The 22,623-nt window shown below is 40.4% G+C and overlaps 1 protein-coding gene across 7 annotated transcripts in view; it reads left to right on the top strand.

Moving 5' to 3' along the window:
• Window positions 1-22,623, top strand: part of PCDH15 (protocadherin related 15) — a 773,967-nt gene that overhangs the window by 532,075 nt on the left and 219,269 nt on the right. For all 7 annotated transcript variants that reach the window (XM_068688403.1, XM_068688402.1, XM_068688405.1 and 4 more), the window contains 3 exons: window positions 3,485-3,604; window positions 9,022-9,132; window positions 13,435-13,605. In XM_068688403.1, the coding sequence (XP_068544504.1) occupies window positions 3,485-3,604; window positions 9,022-9,132; window positions 13,435-13,605 (402 nt within the window). The remainder of the gene's footprint in view (window positions 1-3,484; window positions 3,605-9,021; window positions 9,133-13,434; window positions 13,606-22,623) is intronic.

Here is a 22,623-nt window from a genome sequence, read left to right as displayed (position 1 = left end):
CATCTCATCAGATTTCTTTTATTTTGCTCTGCCCTAGGAGGCTTCATACAGTAATTCATATTTGGATTTGGATTTCATATATCCTTTTCCAGCAGTGTTGAATGTCTTTTTTAGCAACGTGGTATTACCCAGTGGCTTTCTGCTTTTAGATACAGCACGTTAGGAGCGTTACATTTTAGTATTTATTTTGTAGTCTTATTTGTTGAGCTTCTTACTAAGATAACGATGGATTCAAATAAACATTTCTCAAGTGTATGACTTAGAATCATAGAATATCCCGAGTTGGAAGGGACCCATAAGGATCATTGAGTTCAACTCCTGGCACCACACAAGTCCACCCAGAAATTCAGCCCATGTGACTAAGAGCACAGTCCAAACATTTCTTAAACTCCAGCAGGCCTGGTGCCGTGACTACGTCCCTGGAGAGCCTGCTCCAGTGCGCGACAACCCTCTCGGTGAAGAACCTTTTCCTGATATCCAGCCTGAACTTCCCCTGCCTCAGCTTGACACCATTCCTGCGGGTCCTGTCACTGGTCACTAAAGAGAATAGATCGGCGCCTGCCCCTCCGCTCCCCCTCGTGAGGCAGCTGTAGACCACGATGAGGTCTCCCCTCAGTCCCCTCTTCCAGGCTGAGCAGGCCCAGTGACCTAAGCCACTCCTCGTCCCTCACCATCTTTGTAGCCCCTCTCTGGACACTCTCCAATAATTTCACGTCCTTTTTGTACTGTGGAGCCCAGAACTGCACACAGTACTTGAGGTGAGGTCACACCAGAGCAGAGCGGGACAATCACTTTCCTTGTCTGACTAGCGACGCCGTGCTTGATGCACCTCAGGACGCGGTTGGCTCTCCTGGCTGCCAGGGCACACTGCTGGCTCATATTCAGCTTGCTAGCAAGGGATAAAGAGCAAGTAAAGACAGATAAAGAGCAGGTAACTCAGCTGTCTATGCTATCATCTGGACGGCTACCATGGGGGCTGTTTATATTAGGTTTAAAAAAAAAAAAAAAAAAAAAAGATAAAGTTTTGCTGACTGCATGGGAGTGCCTTTGTAGGAGACCTATGAAGCCTGCCCTCCTGCATGCCCAGGTCCCACTTTCCTTCACAGCAGAGCAAGCTGCCTCCAGTTTCCAGCTTAATTCAGATTGTTCTGTGGCTCTGCAACATCCCTCCTTACTGGTCAAAATGTAATGATGGCAAGTCTGTCAGTAAACCCTCAAAAGCGTGGGTAAAAGCAATGCTGCTAGTGGAAAATTATCACAATGGGAGTTCTTAGTGTGAAAATACTGCATAGCTTTGAAGGCAGAGTGCCTCTCTCAAATGATTACTTGTGGAGTTTGAGATGTTTAGGAATGATCTCATCTGATTTTTTGCAGAAGCTGCAGTAATCTCTGACGTGAGATCTAGGGCAGCCTGTAAAGCTGAGTTAGTGTTACTTTTTTCCTGTTTTTCAGGAAAGTGAGTGATGGGGATTTTTTCAGTCTCATCTCTAATATAATCTGTATTGCATAAAAGACAATATAGATAAACTAGAAACCTGCATATCAGGTTCATGAAGGTCTGCACATCCACAGTCAGTTACTTTGGATGCAACACACTAAATCCAAGACTTTATCTTCTGACTTTTACTGGAAGAGCATGCAATTGTAATTCTGGTGTATACTGCTATTTCATTTTTACAACTGTCTCCTTTGTTATCACTTAATGATGTGGTTTAAAGCACTAGAGCCTTTTTATGTTAGCCATCAGTTATCTGCACTCTGTCAGGAGCTGGATACTGCCTCTCTGTCTGAAGCAGAGCAAGTCTTGCTGCGCAGAGATGCTGGCAGAGCTCAGCGGGAGCCAGGCCCGCAGCCCCCTCTGGAAAGCAGCACACGCCTCGCTGTGTCCTTCAGCTCTGAGCTCCCGTGTTTTGTCTGCGAGCACTGAAGCTTCTTCTGACAGAAGCATGGGGGATTTGCACCATAGAATCGTTAAGATTGGAAAAGGCCTTCAAGATCATCTGGTCCATCCATCCCCCTACTATCAATGTCACCCACTAAACCACGTCACTAAGCACCACGTCCAACCTTTTCTTAAACACCCCCAGGGATGGGGAAGGTGTTGCTTGCTCTTTTATTATTATTATTATTTTTATTTTTATTTTAACTATCCGAATCTATTTTAATTGGTAATTTAGATGAATTTTTGCCGAGTTGCATATGCTTTTCTTGTGACGGTAGCTGGTAAAGTGACGTCCCTTTGTTTGCCCTAACCCAGGAGCCTGTTCATCCTCTCTTCCTTCTGTCCTTTTTGGGGCAATGAGAGGGCTGGCAGCAGGCTGAGGTCAACCCACCTCTACTTATAGGAGGGTGAAAACGCGCATATATTGCCCAGCACAGTTTTCAGGTTGTTTTGTTCTTTTATCCCCTTAGCAAAACATAAAAAGCCCTTTCTCCCCTGCACAGATGCTGTAGTGTTTACCACTACAGTACACTTTTTAGTTGAGGGGACACAGCTCTGGTGTTACGCTGTCAGCCAATGGATGTCAGAATGACCCTTTTTCCTTTGCACCTTCTCTTAAAACTTCAAACTTCTTTATACCCCATAGGTTTAATTTTGAAATTTGGAGGGAGGTTAGAGGTCAGTGGGTCTGCAAAGGAATTCAGGGACCAAAAATTCTCCTGTACTAAGAGAACAACAGCAGGAGGCATGGCTATGAGGAGTGTTTGTGTTGAATCCAGAGCTGTTTGTTCATTTGGTTTTCAGGGTTATTACTTGGAAAGATCTCTGAACATTAAAATTCAGAAATGACGACTCCTAAAATGTCAGTTGGATTTCTGTCCTTAATCTCAATTGATCTTGATTTCACGCAGTTTATCTCTCCGAGGATAGTTATGAATTGATTAATTTTCAGAATATAATTTTGTGAGTATTCAGTTGCTGCCAACAAAGTGTTGGAGAAACAACATCTTTCCCACCTGTATTTAAAACCATAAAGCTCTGTGTGTGTGTAATGTTCATTTGGTGCTGCTCACATTCTTACGAAGTCACTGCTGAGGAAGTTCTATTTACCTTTGCAGGTCATTTTCCTTCTTTAGTCTGAAAAAAAAAATAGTAGTTTTTAGTTATTGTTATCTATATTTGTATGTTATCTTATCTATATTTATATTATTTATATTATCTATTTTTTCATTAGTATTTTTCATCTTTTTTAAAATACACATGGAGTGCTGACCTGACGTAGATAATCTGTGAAATAAAAATTGAAATTTCTGTTTCACTGTATGTGACCAATCAGTTAATGTAGTTTCCGAGTGTGTTGTGTCTAAATATTTGCTCACTCATGAATTTCCCGGCTGAGTAAAGAGGAGGAGAGAATGTCGGCCTTGTTTTATAGACAGGAGCAATGGGAAAAAAAAATAAAATGCCCTTGATAACGAACCCTCTATTGTTTCTTTTATGTTTTGGGTTTTAATATGCATTTGCCTTTCCCTGTTCTTGCAGTTAACTCCAGTTGGAACAACCATCTTTACAGGGTTTTCTGGAAACAACGGTGCTACTGACATTGATGATGGTCCAAATGGCCAGATAGAATATGTCATCCAGTACAATCCTAATGATAAGGTATGTGCCCTGTACTTTTTTTCTCTTCATTCAAATTCAAATACACATCTATCTATCTGTCTATCTATATAAAATTTTATTTTTGTGGTGTTTATATATATTGACTTCAAAACAAGTGAATAAGAGGTTGCTACTGGACATTATAAAGAAATTCTAAACTTGAAAACTTACTTCCTGCCATAGATTATCCTTTCTGCCAGTGACCCTTGCTTGCCCCATAAACACAGCTGTATTTCCTTTTCTTTCGTTGCCACACTATAATCAGCATAGTTCTTAATCGTCAGTCAATAATCCCTTCTTCTCTGGTGTTGTTCCTACACTTAATGTTTTTTTTTGGTGTGCTTTTTCAGTGTGTGATAGGTAGTTATATTTATTCCTGCACATTTGCACCTAATAGATTCATTGCTAAGAAATACTCATAGGCATAGCTAAGCTACTCTTGACAGAGACATTCCAACTATAATAAATAATAAATAAATAACAAACATTATTATTTATTACATTTATACCTTAAAAATAAAAGCAACAAAACCAAGCACTTTTAAAAAAGATACTACTATTGTTTTATTTTAATAATATATAACCCTGGCTGTTATCTGTTCAAACACATCATTTAGAGACAAAAAGCATAAAGAATTAAAATAAATGCTTTTTAGGTTCAGATTTGTGAGTTTCTCCATTATTAGGTGTTTTTACACAGCAGTGATTCGTGTGAAGTGTCCATATGCATTTTCTTGGCAAATTCAAATTATTTTAGCAATCCTTTTTTGTAAATCAAGGTATTTTTTTTCCATGGGCTAAGAGCACCATTACTGTGGATCAGGTGGTCTGATAATTTAAGTATGCTAACCTGAAAATAAATTAATCCTAACAATAATATAGATGTTAAAGAAGGAAAACAGTATGTAGCATATAGATTTAGTAACCTCATTCAAATTCTGTACTGTTACTTAAGGGTAATTTAAATAGAAATGATTTTCTAGGAATACAGCAATCTGATATTCAATCTGAATTAGAAGTGTAGGCATACAGGTTATGATTTAATTTGCTTATGATTTAAGCTATATAACTCATAAATGCTTCTGTCCTATCCACTTAAGTCAACAAGAGTTTAAAGAGATACTGAATTACTTAGTGCTTTTATTTTTTTTATATCCCCCCCCCCCCTTTTTTTTTTCTTAGCTTATAATACTTAACAAGGACAGGTTCAACTAATTTCCTCTTTTTCAATAAAGATCTTTGTATCCTCAAAACAAAACAAACTACAAACTCTTAAATTATTACACACTTCTTTTGAAATATATTGTACCACAGTGAAATAAGAAGAGCTGTTTAGCTCTTGTTATTTACTTAATTTTCTTTTTTCTTAATTTACTGTTATGTCACAGCATTATACTGCTGAAAGGCACCCGGTGAAATCATTCTAAAGCATCTCCCACAACTACAGTGGCCTCAAGCCCAGCAGAGAGAGTTCAGTTAACCACTAACAAAGGGGATATAGCATGCTCAAATGGTTTGATCCTGTTTCACCAGAAGAGGAGTTAAAACAGATTTTGTTTTTTCTTGTTTACCTAGCAAAACTTAATTGATCTTTTTCTCCCAGTCACTGTGAGGAATTGTGAGACTTCCCTGTTTGGAACAACTTGTTCAGAGTAGTTAGTTACTTCGTCACTTCTTTGTTTTACTGCTGTTGTATTCCAGATTAAATAAATTGCTTCCTTCCTAAGTAGGTAACCATCATGCATGTAATACTGCTTTTAGCTAGCAACATGTTTTAAGTTTGTGCTTGACAGAGGTGGTTTAGAAGATGTTTCACTGCAGCTGTTACCTTTCCAGAAATGTAACAAACTTTCTTTCTTAACGTGGGATACAGTTACTACCCTTGAAAATAATGTGTACAGCTTATTGAGAAATCCCTCTACTTCTAGGATCCTCCCATGTCCCATGCTGAAGATGCCCCACAGTGTTGTTTGGCACCAATGACTTATTCTGCTGCCTTAGAAAAACCTAAGAGTGCTGATGAGTTTTATTAGAGACCAATTCAACATTAAAAGACAAAACACAGCAACCGTAAAAACTACGGATGTTACTTGGGGATTCAGTTTAGCTTAAATATTTTGTTGTTTAATTTGGAAGATAGATAAAAGTCAAGTAGAAAAAAGAAAGCAAAGCATGCTAGATGTTGTTCTGGTCTCTTTAGCTGTTGTGGGAGAGAATGCCATAAAGTTTTCCTTGACTCTGAAAAGCTAAGGGTGAGGTAATTAACTTGCCAAAAAAAATTGTCTTCTAATGCAGAGCTAATTGTAGATCTCTGAGGACTCTGTCAATACCTGAAGGTTATTAAGACAAATGCATCCTTACAAGAAGTTCTGGACTCTGTCCTTATTAGCTAATTTTACAGAGATTCATTATATTGTGTTTGGTGAGGATGCAAAATGAAACTTGTTGAGTTTTTCTGAAGATTGGGATATGCATAACGCTTTTGCCATGGTGATTTTTCACATAACATATCCCTGTTTGGGGATCAAATTGAATTGGTATCCTGGTGACTTTCCCTTTCTCAGAGAGTTTACCTAGCAGTATTTTGCCACATATACATTGAAACTTGAATGTTATCTGGGAAGTGTTTCACAACACACTCATGATTTATGTTGCAAATGGTAGTTTAATGAAAAAAAAAAAAGTGGTGATGGCGATATATAGCCTATTGTGGCTTCTCCAAAGTACACAGCCTTGTTACAAAGGGTAAATTGCCTCCTCTCCTGTGCACCTGCACAAGTGAGTAGTAGATTTGCAGGAGATACTTTTATTCTTCTGTTTGAGCTGCTTGCATTCTAGACAAGAACCTGGTATCACAGCCCAGCACCACCACTTCCTTTTAGTCCAATTTAAGATAGGTGGGAAAGATTGTGGCTTGGGCTGGGTATAGGGACTGTCCTACAGCAGTGCTGGCCGATGGCCGTGGGCAGCTTCAACAGAGATGCAGGATGTACATGTTTTGGATAATCAGGCTAAGGCAGTGATGCATAGAAAAACTTACTTTTGTCTTATGTGTACTGCATGTTATGGAGAAAACAGAAGCAGACTTCTTTCAATTAGAAGATAGAAAATGCTCTTTTTTCCCCCCATGACAGAGATCAAACAGTGGAGCAGGATCCCAGAGAGGTGGTACAATCTCTGTCCTAAGAGATACACAGCCCCAGTTGGCCAAGGCACAGAGCAGCCTGTGTGAGCTTCTGTGTTCTCTGCCAACCTCATGCCCTCTGATTCTTCAGAACTCTAAAACCTGCCTTGAAATAGTAGAGATTTTGCTATTTTTGTCAGATGTGTTACCGTCTGTGCACAGGCCATCTTTCTAGAAAGCCCTGCAAGTTGCTTTGAACTCTTTGAATTTAAAAAGTGTAATTCTTCAAATGGTTTTGTGCTGTCTGTTGGGTAATGATGATAATGTGGAACCATTATCTTTCTACTGCTTAGGGCATGGAGCTGAATGACCTGGAAGTATTTTTTTTATTTTTATTTTTTTAAATTTTCCCCAAAGGCTAATTTTATGTCTGAACCCAGGAAGTGATCCTTGCCATCCTGCTGCCTCTGAGTTTCAGAAACGATGCTGCTTCACCATTTTGAGCTAGGTGAATATTTTGTGTTATGAGGACTTCGATACAAAAGCATTTTGGTATTTATTTTTTGAAGCTTTCCAAGGAGAAACAGTTCTGTTCTCTTGGAGTAGGCAGGTGACAAAGCAGCATCATTCTGCCGGAAAGCCTAAAGGAGCTCTTGATATTCCTGACTTCCTGCATATGCTGGCTCATTTCAGTTTTGGATGGCAATGCAGCTGAGCTGTGCTGTGTACATCTTCTAATTGCCTTGGAGCTTTGTTAACGGTTTGGATTGCAGCAGGAATAAATGGAGTCTGCAGAACCATCGCAGGGATGTGCATGGGGTGACTCTGATGGGCCACCTTCAGGAGCTGTCACACAAGCCCACACCTGGACACTGCACTACACATCACTCAGAGCCATTGCATCCACTGCTGTACTGGAGGGACAGGGGACTCCAGATGCAGGCAGCTGGGGAGGAGGCTACAGGTGTGGGTTTTTTTTTGCTGGAGTTCCACTGATGCTTATTAACAGTTCAGATTGTAATCTCCCACTTCAAATGCATCCTCATGGCAAGATACGCCAAGGAAAGGCAGTGTTTTGAGAGTGCCCTGGCTGCTCCTGAGCTGCGGAGTCTTTTCCAGCTGGTTCTTGCCTTTTTAACCAGAGATAAATGGGCTAAAGCAGCAAGGGGGATCTTCCTCATGAGTTAGAAGTGGTGCGTGTGTGTGTGAGTGTGTGTGCAAACAGCATCAATTTATACAGTAGTCAAAAATATTACTCTTACTTGGATAGTTCACTAAATTTTTTTTTTTTTTTTTTTTCTGAGCAAATGCCATTAATAGAAAGAGACAATAGCAGTGAACCTGCACAAGCAGTGAAAGGGGAGGAGGCCCTTTTATGTTAGCTAAGGGAAGAAAAGTACTTTGTATCTCTGCAGCGTTGATTGTTCAGGTTTTGGACTGCTCTAGAGCTGTTCCCCATACACCATACCTCAATGTTAATTCCATTATACATTGGTAGATTGAAGCATGGAAAGATTTTAATGTGATCAATTTGATGACAGAACTGGATCCAGATCTCACCTGTCAAACCTGCATCTTTACCTGTAATCTTCCCTCAAAATGGATCATTTAACACGGTGAATCCTTTACAAGTGTGTGTACCCTAGCAGTACCTTCCTGTCATGTGCTGCCAAGAATCTGTTTAAGCAAATGTGTGGGACAAATTGAATTTCACCTGATCTGCCCAGAAATCTGTATTTATTAGTGCATGAACATGTGCATCACTGCCACTGTGAATTGGCACCTAACTGTGTAGAGCTGACATTTAAAGCTTTGTCACCCTCATGAAAGCCAGAATAAAGAGTAGGATAAAAAGTACAGTGGTAAGGAATTCTTAATCTCTGATACCTGATGCTCTCTTAATGGTGAGGAAAAATAGAAGAAGGTAAGTCAAACTACAGAAACCGCAGACCTAAATTTCCTGTGTCCACATCAGGAGAGGTTTTCTGAACGTCAAAGTGTAAATTCAACGTGGCACATCAGTAAGAAACAAGATAGTTTGACTATCCTGTTCATGGTCAGGAGGAATAAGTTATGTGCAAAGAGTCAGAGAAAATCCTGTTACACACAGAATATTTATTGTGAAGTTCTCATGGGTGGGGAGAAAACACAGTAGACTATTTAAAAGCTCTAATCCGAGAAGCATAAGTAATTTTGGTATACCATCCATTAGATTATCTCATTGTGGTCTATCTGAAATGTGCTTTAACTTTGAAGCGTGTTCAATTTTGTGTTGCTGTTTTAACTTTTGCAGACTTCCAACAGGACCTTTGATATTCCTCTCACGTTGTCTGGAGCAGTAGTTCTACGAGAGAGACTAAATTATGAAGAAAAGACTCGTTATTTTGTCATTGTTCAAGCAAATGTAAGTGTGTATCTCTTAATGGCCACTTACCAATCTTATTTAGGTGGGTTTTTAGGAGAGGAAAGTATCTCTGAAATAACAGGTCTGATGCGCTCTTTCCCGAAGACCTTATTTAAGATGTACCTATGTACTTTCTGTCATTGAAAGCTTAGGCATTATTAGTGGTTAAAAAAGCTTGCTCAGAGTGGGTAACAGGACAACCTTTTTGGCGCTGGGAACAAGTATCATATTTGAAGAACAGTCCATGCAGAAAAGTGCATTCTGGTGTCACTAAGTGTTCATTTTCTAACACATCTGGCCATGCTAATTTGATGTCAAATGAGTTTGATGGATACAATTTAGTTGTATCCTTCAGGTTTGAAATGCAGTTTTCTATAAAGAGGTGATTTTTCTTTCAAGTCGTATTGCATGGTTATATAGAGGGTTTTTTTGCACAGTGGCCAGCAGTGAAGAATGCATACCAAGAAAAGTGATGTTTAAACTATATCTAATATGTCTGTCATTAGAGAAATTTTTGGTGTCCTTGAGGGCTGTAAAAGCTTTTTTTTTTTTTTTTTTTTTTCCTTTTTTTCTATTCTGATAATGGCTGAAATGAGAAATTTTCCGCTGTTTAACACTGTTGTGATACTAAATCATTTGTGGGGAAAATGAGGGTGCTCTGAAGCAACCTTAATCACAGAATTTCTAGGTTGGAAGAGACCTCAAGATCATCGAGTCCAACCTCTGACCTAACACTAACAGTCCCCACTAAACCATATCCCTAAGCTCTACATCTAAACGTCTTTTAAAGACTTCCAGGGATGGTGACTCCACCACTTCCCTGGGCAGCCTGTTCCAGTGTCTAATAACGCTTTCAGTAAAGAAGTTCTTGCTAAGATCCAACCTAAACCTCCCCTGGCGCAACTTAAGCCCATTCCCCCTCGTCCTGTCACCAGGCACGTGGGAGAACAGGCCAACCCCCACCTCACTACAGCCTCCTTTAAGGTATCTGTAGAGAGCGATAAGGTCGCCCCTGAGTCTCCTTTTCTCCAGGCTGAACAAGCCCAGCTCCCTCAGCCGCTCCTCGTAGGACTTGTTCTCCAGGCCCCTCATCAGCTTCGTCGCCCTTCTCTGGACCCGCTCAAGCACCTCCATGTCCTTCTTGTAGCGAGGGGCCCAAAACTGAACACAGTACTCGAGGTGCGGCCTCACCAGAGCCGAGTACAGGGATAGCTTTAAGATAGCTTTATAGTAATACAAATTCACTCATTTATATTACTGTCATTTTTCTGATACAGAATGGTAGATACATTTTTTGGGGCATATATTTTGTGGCACATTCAGCATTTTCTCTCTGAGGGTGTCTCAATGCTTTTTGCTCTTATCTATACCTCAAGATACTTCCTGGCCCATGCCTGTTAAAACAAGACATTTTGCCTGAGTAACATAACCTGCTGATCTCTTGAACAGAAATACAGGAGGGCACAAAACTGTTTATGCTTGTTTTCCTTTTTGTTTCGATCACTGATTAATTCCGCAGATCACCACTCTGTATTCACAGCTCTCTTCATTTGATGTTAGAGTCGTAAGTTTCATGAGTTCGTCCTTTCGAAGGAAAGCAGCTCGGGTAGTTGAGGAGGTGATATTTTTCAAGAGAAAGGAGGCTCACGCGGAGCCTGGCATGCAGCAGTGCATACACCTCACGTCAGCAGGGAGACCTGGTGCTCGTGCAGGGTGACTTGCTGGTGATGGTGCAGCTTGTGATGCACAGAGGCAGTGCCACAAAGCAATTTCTCCTTACTTTGCTCGCTCTTTCCGATAACGTGTCCTTATAGGATAAATGGCCACCTTTGTGCTGCATGGGTTGGGATGAGAGCTACGCTGATAGCTTCGACATTTTTGTAATGAGGCAGCTCGCATGATTGAAGCATCTTCCTAGGACAGTTGTTCTCTCAGAAATACTTACAAGGGAACTGAGTTCACTGAAGTTATTTAGTGATCACAGAAGAGTAACTAATCTCAAAGAAAGGTTCTAATTAACCTTTATAGCCTTCTGTAGGAGTTTGCTGTATGCATCCTTTCATTCATCATTACCAGGGCTCACTTCTTGGGCCAGTTCTGTTTGACATATTTCCCAACGATCTGGATGCAGAAGCAGAACACATCCCCAGCAAGTTTGGCAGTGATGCTAAGCTGGGAGGTGCTGCTGATCCCTGGAGGCCTCGTAGAGCGGTCTGGGTGCGTCAGGGCACCGGGCGAGCAGCAGTGGCACAGAGCTCAGCCAAGGGAATGCCGGGTGGCGTGTGGAGAGGCCAGGAATGGGCTGGAGGTGCGTGGCTGCAGCAGCTCACAGGAGGGCCCTGCGCCTCAGGGGGTGTGTTACACACGGCCAGACGGTCAGAAGAGGGGGGCTTCTTGGTTGGTGATGGTGTGGCCTCACCTTGAGTGGTGCGAGCAGTTCTGTGCTCCCCAGCACACAGAGAATGGGCAGGTCCTGGAAAGCATCCAGAGGAGGGCCAGAAGCTGGTAAGGGGCTGGGAGGCAGGTCCTGGGAGGAGAGGCTGAGGCCACCTGGGCTGTCATCTGGGGAAGAGGAAGCTGAGAGGAAGACCTCGCTTCCCTGGGGAAGGAAGCACAGGGGCAGGTGCCAGGCTCTACTCCTGGTCACTTTGGAGCTGCACCAGGGAGGGTGAGACCAGATGGAGGGGAAGTTTGTGTACTGTGAGAGTGCTGCAGTACAGGCTTCCTGGGGAGGTGGTCAGTGCCTGACACCTCCCAGTGTTCAAGAGGCATTTGGACGGTGCCCTCCTCAATTTTTGCGTTCACTTCTAGTTAGTTCTGAAGTGGTCAGGCAGTGGGGCTTGATGCTCTTTGTAGATCCTTCCCAGCTCATGTTTTGTTCTGTTTTTCAAAATATTGCATGCTGCACTTAATTCTCTCAATTGCATGCAATCATACTTGTATTCCACTGATTACATTAGCAGTGAGTGTTTATTGCTCTTGCATCCTGAAGACATTACGTGAAATTAATTATCCTGTATCTGTGCTTTGATCCAGTGTTACTCAAAGGCACACAGAAGGGGGGTGTAAAAACAAACAGATGAGTTGATGGTGAAGATTGTTCCACTTCTCATTGTTGTTTGCATTGTTTTTCATCATTGGCCATGAAGAAAGTTAAATTCAGATATTCCCACGTTTAATGACTAATAGCGTAAAGAACTTCCAATAACTGAGTGGATTGCAAACAAGGAAAAAAGAATACATTTCCTATGGCTTAGAGGAATGACCTATTTCCTATACGCAGAGGATGATATTAAACAGCATAAATACATGTTTTAAAAACAATTGCTTTTGTATTTCCTCTTAATGATAGCCTAGAATAGGAGGGTAAGACATAACTGATGACCCGTATTCCTTCCAAGAGGTATTATTTTTGTAAAGAAAAGGCACCACAACAATTACGCTTTTAAAATGGAAACGCTTTATATTGTTTTGAAATAAATACTGGATAGTCATGCTGTTTCTTCACTATAGTTGTAAACGAAGAAAGAAAAGGTAAATTATTGCTAGTGTGTACATTGGTCAGCGTATAGAAAGAATCTGGGTTGTTCCCACATTTCAAGAAAGTATAACTTTATTCCTTAACACCTGGAGAGAAAGAAATGTAGACAAAGAACTTTCAGTAGTCAGTATTGTCTCCCAAATCCATAAAAAAAGACAACAAACAAAACAAACACAAAACCACAACAAACCATGATGCATTGTAAAGAATGTCATGCAGCATGGAGATCTTTTTAGCTGCACCATCTTTGTTGTGGACAGAACTATTCTTCAGCCTTTTAAAACACGAACAGTGTAACTCATTCTCCAGACAAGTTGGCTTTTGACATAGGAAACAGATTTCCTTGGTTTGGAGATCTTGGATCCATCTCTTTGCTGTCATCTAGAGGTTTTCTTGGGGGGCAGGGGTAGGGAGGTGCTAAGATCAGTATTAAACAGTGATACACAAAGGTGAATTGGGCATTAGAGTGGAGGGGCCAATTAGATAAAAAAAGGTTACTGCTTAAGGTTTTTTATTTATTATTTATTCCTTTTAATTGCTCTTCTTTTGTACCCTACTGCATAATATTTGGACCCTAAGCATCCTGTTGGCCTGTACAAAGACTGGTATACAAGGCAGCATAAGACGAGTTTTCTGTAATTATTTTATAGAATCTGCATAACTGGAATGGTTGCACATCTTGTCCTTGCCTTTAACTTGTAACCTTTCTGTAGACTGTGATTTCAGAATGTCCTGTGAAACGTTACTCGTTTGCTCCCCAGGACCGAGCCCAGAATCTTAATGAGCGACGGACAAGTACAACCACCCTCACAGTGGATGTGCTCGATGGGGACGATTTGGGACCGATGTTTCTTCCTTGTGTCTTGGTGAATAATACTCGTGACTGTAGACCTCTCACCTACCAAGCGAGCGTGCCAGAACTGACTGATCCTGTAAGTCCTCTCGCTTTTTTGTTTTGAGTTTCACATGTTCGTTTTGTAAGCAGCTGTTATCTTTATCTGTGGACACAATTGAGAATTGTATCTGGGAGGCTCAGGCATGCTTTAATGACAGGTTCTGTGTGCTAAAGAGGACAAAACTGGAGTAAAATATATGTAGGAATAGATCGTGAAAATCTAGCTTTGATACAGTGGCAAACCGCTCGCTTGCTACAGGGGCTGAATCTGACTGAAGCTTGGTAGAGTTGTAAAGCCACTTTCCCTGATCTGTCCATACTCTGCTCTTGAAATATTATAAAGAAGCACTTCTGGGCAGGGACTCAACATGCTGCTCTATTCAGGATTGTTACAGACCTCAGGAGAAAGATTCTGGGGGGAGAAGGCAATAGTCACTTGTTCCTGAGAAGATTATTTGTTATTATATCTGGTTGCAAACTAGACACTGAGAAATGTGTGTATATCCCACATATCTGCTTGTGCTAAGAATATCAGTTAATACATTGGTTAGGATAAAGGTCATTAATTTCCCACTGGAACGTTCCCAGCAAGCCACAAAAAGAAGAGGTAAGAGCTGCGTCAAATTCTGATGCAAGATGGTGCTGATTCCGCCTCGCTGCAGGAGAGCTGATGCTTCGTGTGATGGAGGTGTGCATCTTTGTGATGGGAGAAATTCTTTTTCAGTGGTTTCCGGTACATGTAACCTGTACAGGTTAATGGTACAGGGTGTGGTTGAATTGCCAGTGCAGACTGAAGGAGGTGAGACAAAGCTTACTGTAATTGCAATGTGTGATTAGCATATGTCCTTGATTAGGGAAGGCTAGACCAAGTTTCAGGGAGGTGATATAGTTTCAGGTCAGTCTGACCCCCTTGGCAAACTGGATTGTGCCTTACAGTGCACGTGCACCTGTACAGGTGGTTGTTTTTCTGTGTTGTTCCTCTGTGCTGGAGAAACTCTTCCTCACAGCTGCATCCTTATTTGTAAGGTGTAGCAAGACGGGAGTCTTGCTGCTCAGCTTGTACAGCAGAAAATGAGCTGGAAAAAGGAAGGGGATAGACGTTCTGTATTTAACCTTATTATACTGATTTATATTTCTCCTTCTACACCTCGGTATTTGATAAACCTTTCTAATTGCATTGACTGATTTTGACTTTGTGAATGAATGTGTTTGCTTTCAACTCCACATCACTGTGGCTTGGGCATGGTGTCATCTTAAGGTAGCTGGGCAACCACATGTTATTCCCCAGCTCGATATGTGGCCTCATCAGGGTTAGTAGGGTAGAGTACCCAACCTATGCAGAGAACGGCAGAGTGTGACCCCATTTTATCTGCACAGATTTGATAGAGTTCCCAGTACAGAGGCAGGTGAGGCAGTAATTGTGAGTAACTGGTGTTTTGATTATTGCTTGTTTATTAAATCTAGTTATCTTAAAGTAAAATACGGGTCAGATAATTTTCCTGCTGCAGCTCTCACAGACGGAAGGAACCCAGCTCTGTCTTCATTCTCCTCTTGCTGTGGTTGGCCACATGCTGGATGCTAGAAGACAAAGTGGTGCCTGCCAAGGAGGCAAGGAAAAATCTGACTAGTGATTAGTTTCCAAGTTGCAAAATACATTCATTTAATTTCACAAGGTACAATCTGTTCAGGTGTCAGCTTTTTTGTTTGCTTTCTGGCTGTTTTGTGTCAAACTGCACCTTGAGAAATCTGATCTATGAAATGAGAAACTGGTTCTGTTGATAAAAATACCTGCTATTTGCTGTTTATCTCTTTGTAGTGCTGCAGCTGTTTGGATAAATGTAAGTGGAAGAAGGATGTTTGTACTCAAAGTTTTACCTTGGTACTTCAAATATTTACTTGACTTGTAAATTATAATGCATTTAGACAATGAAGATGATAAATAAAATACTCAGCTAATAAAACAGGTATTGCATTTGTCCTGCAAGAGTGTGATAAGGCGCAGAGAGGCCCAAGCTGTCTGCAGGAGCTAGCATCTGGCAGTGGACTGACGAGGTGCTCTGCTGTGGCGAAGCAGCCTGGGCAAGGGAGCTCATTCAGAAATAGGTTGGAGATTTCAGCATGATGTGAAATTGTTGCCTTGCACATGGTAGACATGACCTGTATGAGTCCATAACGATCCAAGACTTCACCTACAATGTCAGCTTGTACAAAAGCCGGCAGTGGCCCATATACTTCTCAGAAAGATTTATATGGAGTTATTTGCACTAGTTCCTTTTTTAAAAAAGATCAGAATTTAATACACTGTCCGTTTTGAGTCTTTGGTAAGTATAGCAAAGAGAAGAGAATTCAGCTCGCTGTGTTTTCTTAATGGTAGCCACTATGTAGGCTAAAGGGTTGTTTTTGTCCAGCATAATCATTTATTTTTTAATTGTTTTTTATATTTTTTTACAATGAACATGACAAGGAATATTAATGAATCTTGAACAAAGAGGGTCAAAGTATGAATTATTCTGAAGCAGTAGCTTGAAAATAAGTTGTGCTTTGCAAGATGTCTACTCAACTGACCTCTAAAATGAAGCATTTATAAGTAAATCATTTAATGTAACTGGTAAATACTTTTTTTTTCAGTTTTAGAAGGTCAGTTGTCTTTAGTTGGCCTCTACCCATGACTTTACTGAGGTAAACGTAGCATTTTCTTTCCAAACTTCTTTCCTTTAGAAGCTCCAAAGCAGTTTGATGCATGGCAACAAAGAATCCATACAGCATCAGCTTTGTTTATGGTCTTTGGCTGGCAGGAATGGAAGAGAACAGCAAAATTAATGGGTCTCTTCATTACCAGAGAAACAGTTTTTCATTGGAAACAGTATCACGGTTTACATTGTGCCTTCTGAGAGTTGGTCTGACTCATGGCAGTATTAATAATATTATTAGGCCTGCTCCAAGCTGTGTGGAGCGCTATGTAATTAGTGTTTATGCACTTGTAAAAACCTGTTTCGCATTTCTGCTATTTGCACAAGCCTGTGCGAGTTGTCCCAAAGCTCCTATGTGCTAAACCAGAGGTTTTCTGATGTCCTCCCTGGGTGTGTGTGTAGATTAACATGTTACGGTAATACCCAAGTCAGCTGGGTGCTGCTTGTTAACCAGCTGAGCTTGGCCACAGGATGGGACCTTTGTCATTGCTGGGTGCCTGGTTTTGAGATTGTCACTGTCTGCAGTGCCATCACCAGTGGCTTGCTGTAATTCATTGCCACGATAGCCTCTTTAGGGCTATGGCTGCGGCTAAGGTAACAGAAACACCAGTGGCTGTTGTGGAGTGGTTGTGAGGTGCTCTTGCAGCTTTGCAGAGGAGGCAGAAATGAATTTCTGATTTAGTGAGAGCATGTTAGCCCATGTTAGCCTTTCTTCATGCTTCATCCGGCAGCAGGTGAGCGGTGAGAGCTGAACTGCTTTGCTGCTGCTGAAGCCCAAAGCCAGCGCTAACTGAGCAGCCTGCAAGTTTGCTCCTGTGAAGTCCCATTTGTCGCATCTGGGTCAGAAGTTCCCAGAGAGGGAAAAGAGTTTTGATTCTTAAAAAATCATTGCAGGTTGCTTATCTTGCAGAAAAGACATCAAAGCTCGTGATAAGACAGCATTCAAAGTCATTGTCTAAAGTTGTCTCATAACTCATATGCAAATCCTTTGCCTTAACTTCCTTCAGGAGAATGCTAACTACAACTTCAGTGACATAGTGACTTTAAAATGAGCTAGCACAAACCTTTCAAAAAGTAAAGCTCCACAAGCCAAGTATATTGCCTTATAACAAAAAGTAAAGCGGCATCTCTCTATGGTGGATAAATGGATATGGGTATGAACCTCCTGCTTAATTGGTCCAAATACTACTCAGTTTTTCCTAATTGTCACCGTCCTGCTTTTTCTCCAGGAGTTAATTTATTGTTGTTAGTTAAATATCAGTTTCTGAGAAAACTGTTTTGTTTTGTTACGTTGTTCTATATTTGCCTCTGCTTCTTGTGTGCATGTGCAACCAAATCTAGTAATTCTTCCTGTCATTGTCTCAGGAAGACTTCAGCAAATCAGCATTAGTAAGCAACAGTATAGTGAAGTCATTAAATTGAGTTTTAAAAAAAAAAAAAAGCAACCTCGAGAGTGTCTCATGAATCTGGAAGGATACTTTCTTCTGCCTCTTCCCCCTTCAGTCTGTTCCTGATGTGCTTACATTGTGCAGGTTTTGTCCGTTTCTGTGCTCAGAGTTTTTCCATCCTCATGCAAAGAAGGAAAGCCAATTAGCAGTAAAGTATAGATTAGGTTGATTTAATCAGCTTCTGGGCTGGTTTTGCAACAAACTGATTCATTATCAGGTTCCGTAGGATAATTATCAGTCCACATGAAAACTCATGTATTCAATGACACCTATGAGGCTTTCTTTGTAGTGATTCAAGATTCAGCACATTACCAGCTAGCTGCATTACGGAGCATTGCTTATTAATGCACTACTGATGTATCTTTCTACACAGAAAATATTTATTTCTATAGTAATTATGCTCAGAGTCCTTAGGAGCTGAAAGTGGACCTCACAAAGTCTGTGAGCTCAGCTACCCTGTGGAGGACTGAGGCTTGAGGAGTGGTCCTCTGAGCAGAGGACTTCTAGCTGAAAGCCTGAAAAAAAAATATCCTCCAAATAACAATGCACTTGAGGGGGGAAAAAATAGATGTTGAAGAGCAGGATGTGCCCTTAGAAGCCCTCAAGGTTTTATTAGCAGGAGGAACCTCTTCAGTTTGATTTGTTTGTATTCAGGAAAGAAAATGAACGTTTAGGAAGTGGGATTGTAATCCTGCTGAGTAAAGCCTTGCTTGATCAGCATCATGTCCTGGAACGCATAGTTTTGAAACTGTGGAAACTGACTTTTGATGGTAAGGTGAAACAGTTTTGCTCTACTGTCACAGAAATGGAGAGTTTGGGATATTTTTTTTTTCCCCATTGCAAAATTAGGTGGTTTTGGTTTTGAGTATTTCAAAATTAGGTGGTTTTGGTTTTGAATATTTCATGTGACAGGAAAGAAATTCATTGAAATTTCATATATGCAAAGCAAAATAAACCATCAACATCAGCATGGTCTGTTGATTCCTAACATTCAGAATTGTAACTATGAAGTAAATGCATCAAAACTTAGGCATATTTGGACAGAACATGCAAGTACATCTTAATGGAGATCATGAACCACTTCAGGAGTTTCAAGTTAGCATTGAGGATGTGGTTTGCATCAGACGAATAATTACGTCAAAATGTCAGGTGCTATTTAAAACTTGCCTTTTATCTTTTCGATTCTTGCTTTAATTCTAGAGCCAATCACTTATTTTTTTTTCTCCAGGCCATTTCCCATTCTCCTGCATCACTCTAGCCCAGCAGCATGCAGTGACATACACTAGAGTTGCAGTAAAATAACTGTGGTGCGTGGCCATTTGGCAGTTAATTGCACTTATTGCTAGGGCAATTTGGGACTGCCCCTTGACAGTACCTTCTGGGCCTCATAACCCATTGCAGTTGGGAGACCAAGAGATAGGGAGGAATCGGGTTATTCTGAAAGTGGGAGAAATGGAAACGCTGCCACAGGGAGCTGGGGTCACAGCGGTACGCGAGGGGCTGGTTTTATTTCAGCAGAGAAGGAAAAAAGGAGAGTGAAGAACAGAAGTCTCCACATCAGTGGGTGGAAACACAGGACACCTCTGTAAGTAACCAGGCTTAATTGGGCTGTACAAATCAGTTCTATGCTGATTACTGATAGCTAATTAGCATTGCAAGGGTTGTGATGAGGTATTTTTCAGCACCTCTGGGTGTGTAACCATTGTTTCTAAAGTGACTTCAGTGCAGCTCTTTCCTATCTGATGGTACAAATCATAACTCCTGCTACAAAGAAAATGTCCTGGAAATTTTCTCTTAGAGATTTTTTAAAATAAAACTCACTGCAAAACAGAGAAAACATGTAACATATCTAACTATACCAAGAGGTGTCTGAAACTAAAGATTTTAAAACTTTAGTTTTAAAAGCAACTCTTTGTTAAAGAATAAAGTTCATAAAAATATACTATTTCTTTATTTCTTTTCTTTTTTACTGACATCTACCGACAGAAGACCCATGCAAACTATGAGCAAATAACTTTCCCTGAGGTTTCAGTGTAACATGTAGCCTTCATAGTTCAGCACAGTAAAAAATCAGTCTGAGCTTAAATAAATGTGTGCAGTTAAATCTACTTTAATAAAAACCTTTCAACCTAAAAGGAAGCTGCCTTTTTTTCCTACATGATGGAGAAAATCTCATGGAAAAGCAGGAATGCTTTCCCTTGGTGAAGACGATTTTCTTCTTAAGTTTTCTTGTAAACGTGGCTGCTGAAAGACAGTGAATGTCCATGGGGATGAGCTGACTCCTACCAGCAGCCAAAGTACCAGGAAGCTAAACATCAGGTTAGATTGCCAGTTTTTCTTGTCAATTCAAATTTTCTTTGTTAGATATGCCACATTCAGAACTGCCAGTATTCATGGCTAATTTAGGAAGTTGTTAGTTTCTGAACTACTTATATCTCAATGTGATGATTTTTTTTTTTTTTTTTTTTTACAAAGATTTGGAATCTTTTATTGCAACATGGTAAAAGAGGCGTGCCAGCCTTTGGCTTACTTTGTATGCGTAGCCTAATGAGCTGTGCTTATGATTTAGCTGCAAGGAGCATCAGGAAATTATTTGAGACTTATTTTGTTTCTAATTATTCCTTCCTCAGCAAAATAGATGCTCTCCAGTTGTTTGGGACTGATACGAAATGCTGTAAAGTTAGTTGTTTGCTCTGTGAAGCACCAGAACAATCCTAAGGTTGACAGTCTTGGTGCATTTGGATGCACCTGAAGAGATGAGCTGATGGAAAATCACCCAGTGCCCCGTGGTTGCCACCTTCTGCTAGGGGTGGTATTTGCATCCCATCCTGGAATTAGACTGGGGTTGAACTATGTTGTCCTCTGGCAACTTTCAGACTGGACTTTGGGTGTAGCTGGGGTTTGTGGCTTTCATCTGCAGGAGAGTTGCATGTTTCTCTTTCTCCTGGTATTTCTGGCATGGAAAGGAGGCTTTGCATTTAGCAGAGGTAGCTCTGCAATGATGCCTGGCATGGAGACTTATGCTGAGGTTGGAAGGACGTCGGGGCACTCCTAGAAGATGTGTTGGCTGTTTGTAGAGACGCATCTTGCTGCCTAGCCTGTAGTTATGCTCTATCTCTTGCTTAGAAGTTTTTTGTTCTTTTTTTTTTTTTTTTTTTTCCTTCCGTTTCTTTATCTCTTCCTATGTTAGAAACTAATCTTAGCGTTGAATACTGATAGCTTTGAATACTGGTGTGCATTTCTAAGTATTCAATACCTAGGAAAACAGCAATTTCCTTATTAAATGCATGTATATGCATGGTCATGTATAACTTTAAATACCTTCACATTGCCTGAGGATCTCTTACGTTTACCAATAATGAATGCTGCATTCTCTGCACCTTGTGGTTTCAGGGCTCAATAGGAATGAGCAGTAAGCATGTTTAGGTTTTAAATAAATGTTTAGTGGGGAAGAACAACTTTCAACATCTATTATTTCAGTTTCTACACAATCAGGATGACAACAAATGACTGAAGGTGAAAGCCTACCTTTTGTTACAGAATTCTGCAGCTGTTCCCTAATAAATGTAAGAGCTCTGCATCATGGAAAATCAGGCCCCTAGTGCGTTAGAGGATTGGATGTGAACTTCTTGGTTTTAACCGTGTGCACGTTGCCCACGTTTCCATATGAACTCATCATACGTAATACCATAATCGTTTTGAATTTTCTTCACAAACACTCCTATTTCTGAGGAACTGTTAGACCAAATACCACTGGCGCATCTTTATTTGCTGCCTGAAAGGCTTATGTACTTTCTAGTCTGAATATTATATACTCGAATATTTATTTAGAAATGCATGGCAATTCTTGTGTTAGACTAAAATCTCTAAGGAAGGATAAGATGCTTTCAACTGCTGAGCTGTGAGCTGAATGAGGTCCCATGTATTTAACAGCCAAAAAAAGTTTGGTAGATAGTAGTGGTGTCACTTGAGCCATGCTACAAGAACTAACCAGAGAAACGCAGTGAAAAGAGGGGACTGTATCTTAATGTCCTTGTGCTGTTTCTTATTCAGTAAATTAGAAAAAAATCTTTCTCGTGCCTGAGGCTTTGAATAGTCTTGCTGCTGCTGCTGGCTGGAAAAAAAAAAAAAAAAAAAAAAGCAGATTGATGCATTTTTCAGTTATTAATGTTTCATTAGCAATTTAGGTAAAACCTGAGACTCAGATTAGGAACAAGAAAATGAAGATTGATTTCTGTGACAGGTATGCATTCGTTGGTGTATTTTCTATAGAGAAAGGCAAATTGTTTGTTATAGGCAAGTTATTTTCAGTATAGTTGAGCAGCAGGTAGCAATTTTTCTAATTAAATTTAAGCATAGATGCACGATGAACTGATAGGCAATCTTGAATTGTTTTGGAAGTTGGAAAGCAATTCAAAACCAATGATAAAATCCTCTCTTGAGGGTGGTTCACCTTCTGATGTTTGTGGATAAACTCTCCATGTGAATTTTTTCAATCTTTTCACAATAATTACAGCAATACAGGGGTTATCTGATTGATAATAAGTTCAAGGTAAAGGACAATGTTAAATAAGCAGTAGAGTTCACAGTAGATTTACTAGTGTAGGGTTTTTTTAATAACTTCATGCCACTGATTTTGAATTGACTATGTAAATGACACTTGGAGCTACGTCAAAATGGACAGCTTTGACAAGCTATTGATTATCTGCTAGTGCATGATAAGGAGTCATAAAAGGAGTTTTAAGTCTTCTGTTATGATTTTTCCCTGTTGTTTTCGTGATTGATTGCCTATCTTCCATATGCAATCTCTTGATAAGTAGAGCCTTCCCCCCCCCCCCCCCCCAAGGAAATGTCACTGAAAAGTAGTGAAGTATGAAAAGGTTAAAATAATAAAGATGTGACATTACAGGTAATTAA

Source organism: Anas acuta, chromosome 7, assembly GCF_963932015.1.
Source record: "Anas acuta chromosome 7, bAnaAcu1.1, whole genome shotgun sequence".
Classification (NCBI taxonomy): Eukaryota; Metazoa; Chordata; class Aves; order Anseriformes; family Anatidae; genus Anas; species Anas acuta.
The sequence above is the reverse complement of the archived record's forward strand: the minus strand, read 5'-3'. Positions and strand labels throughout refer to the sequence as shown.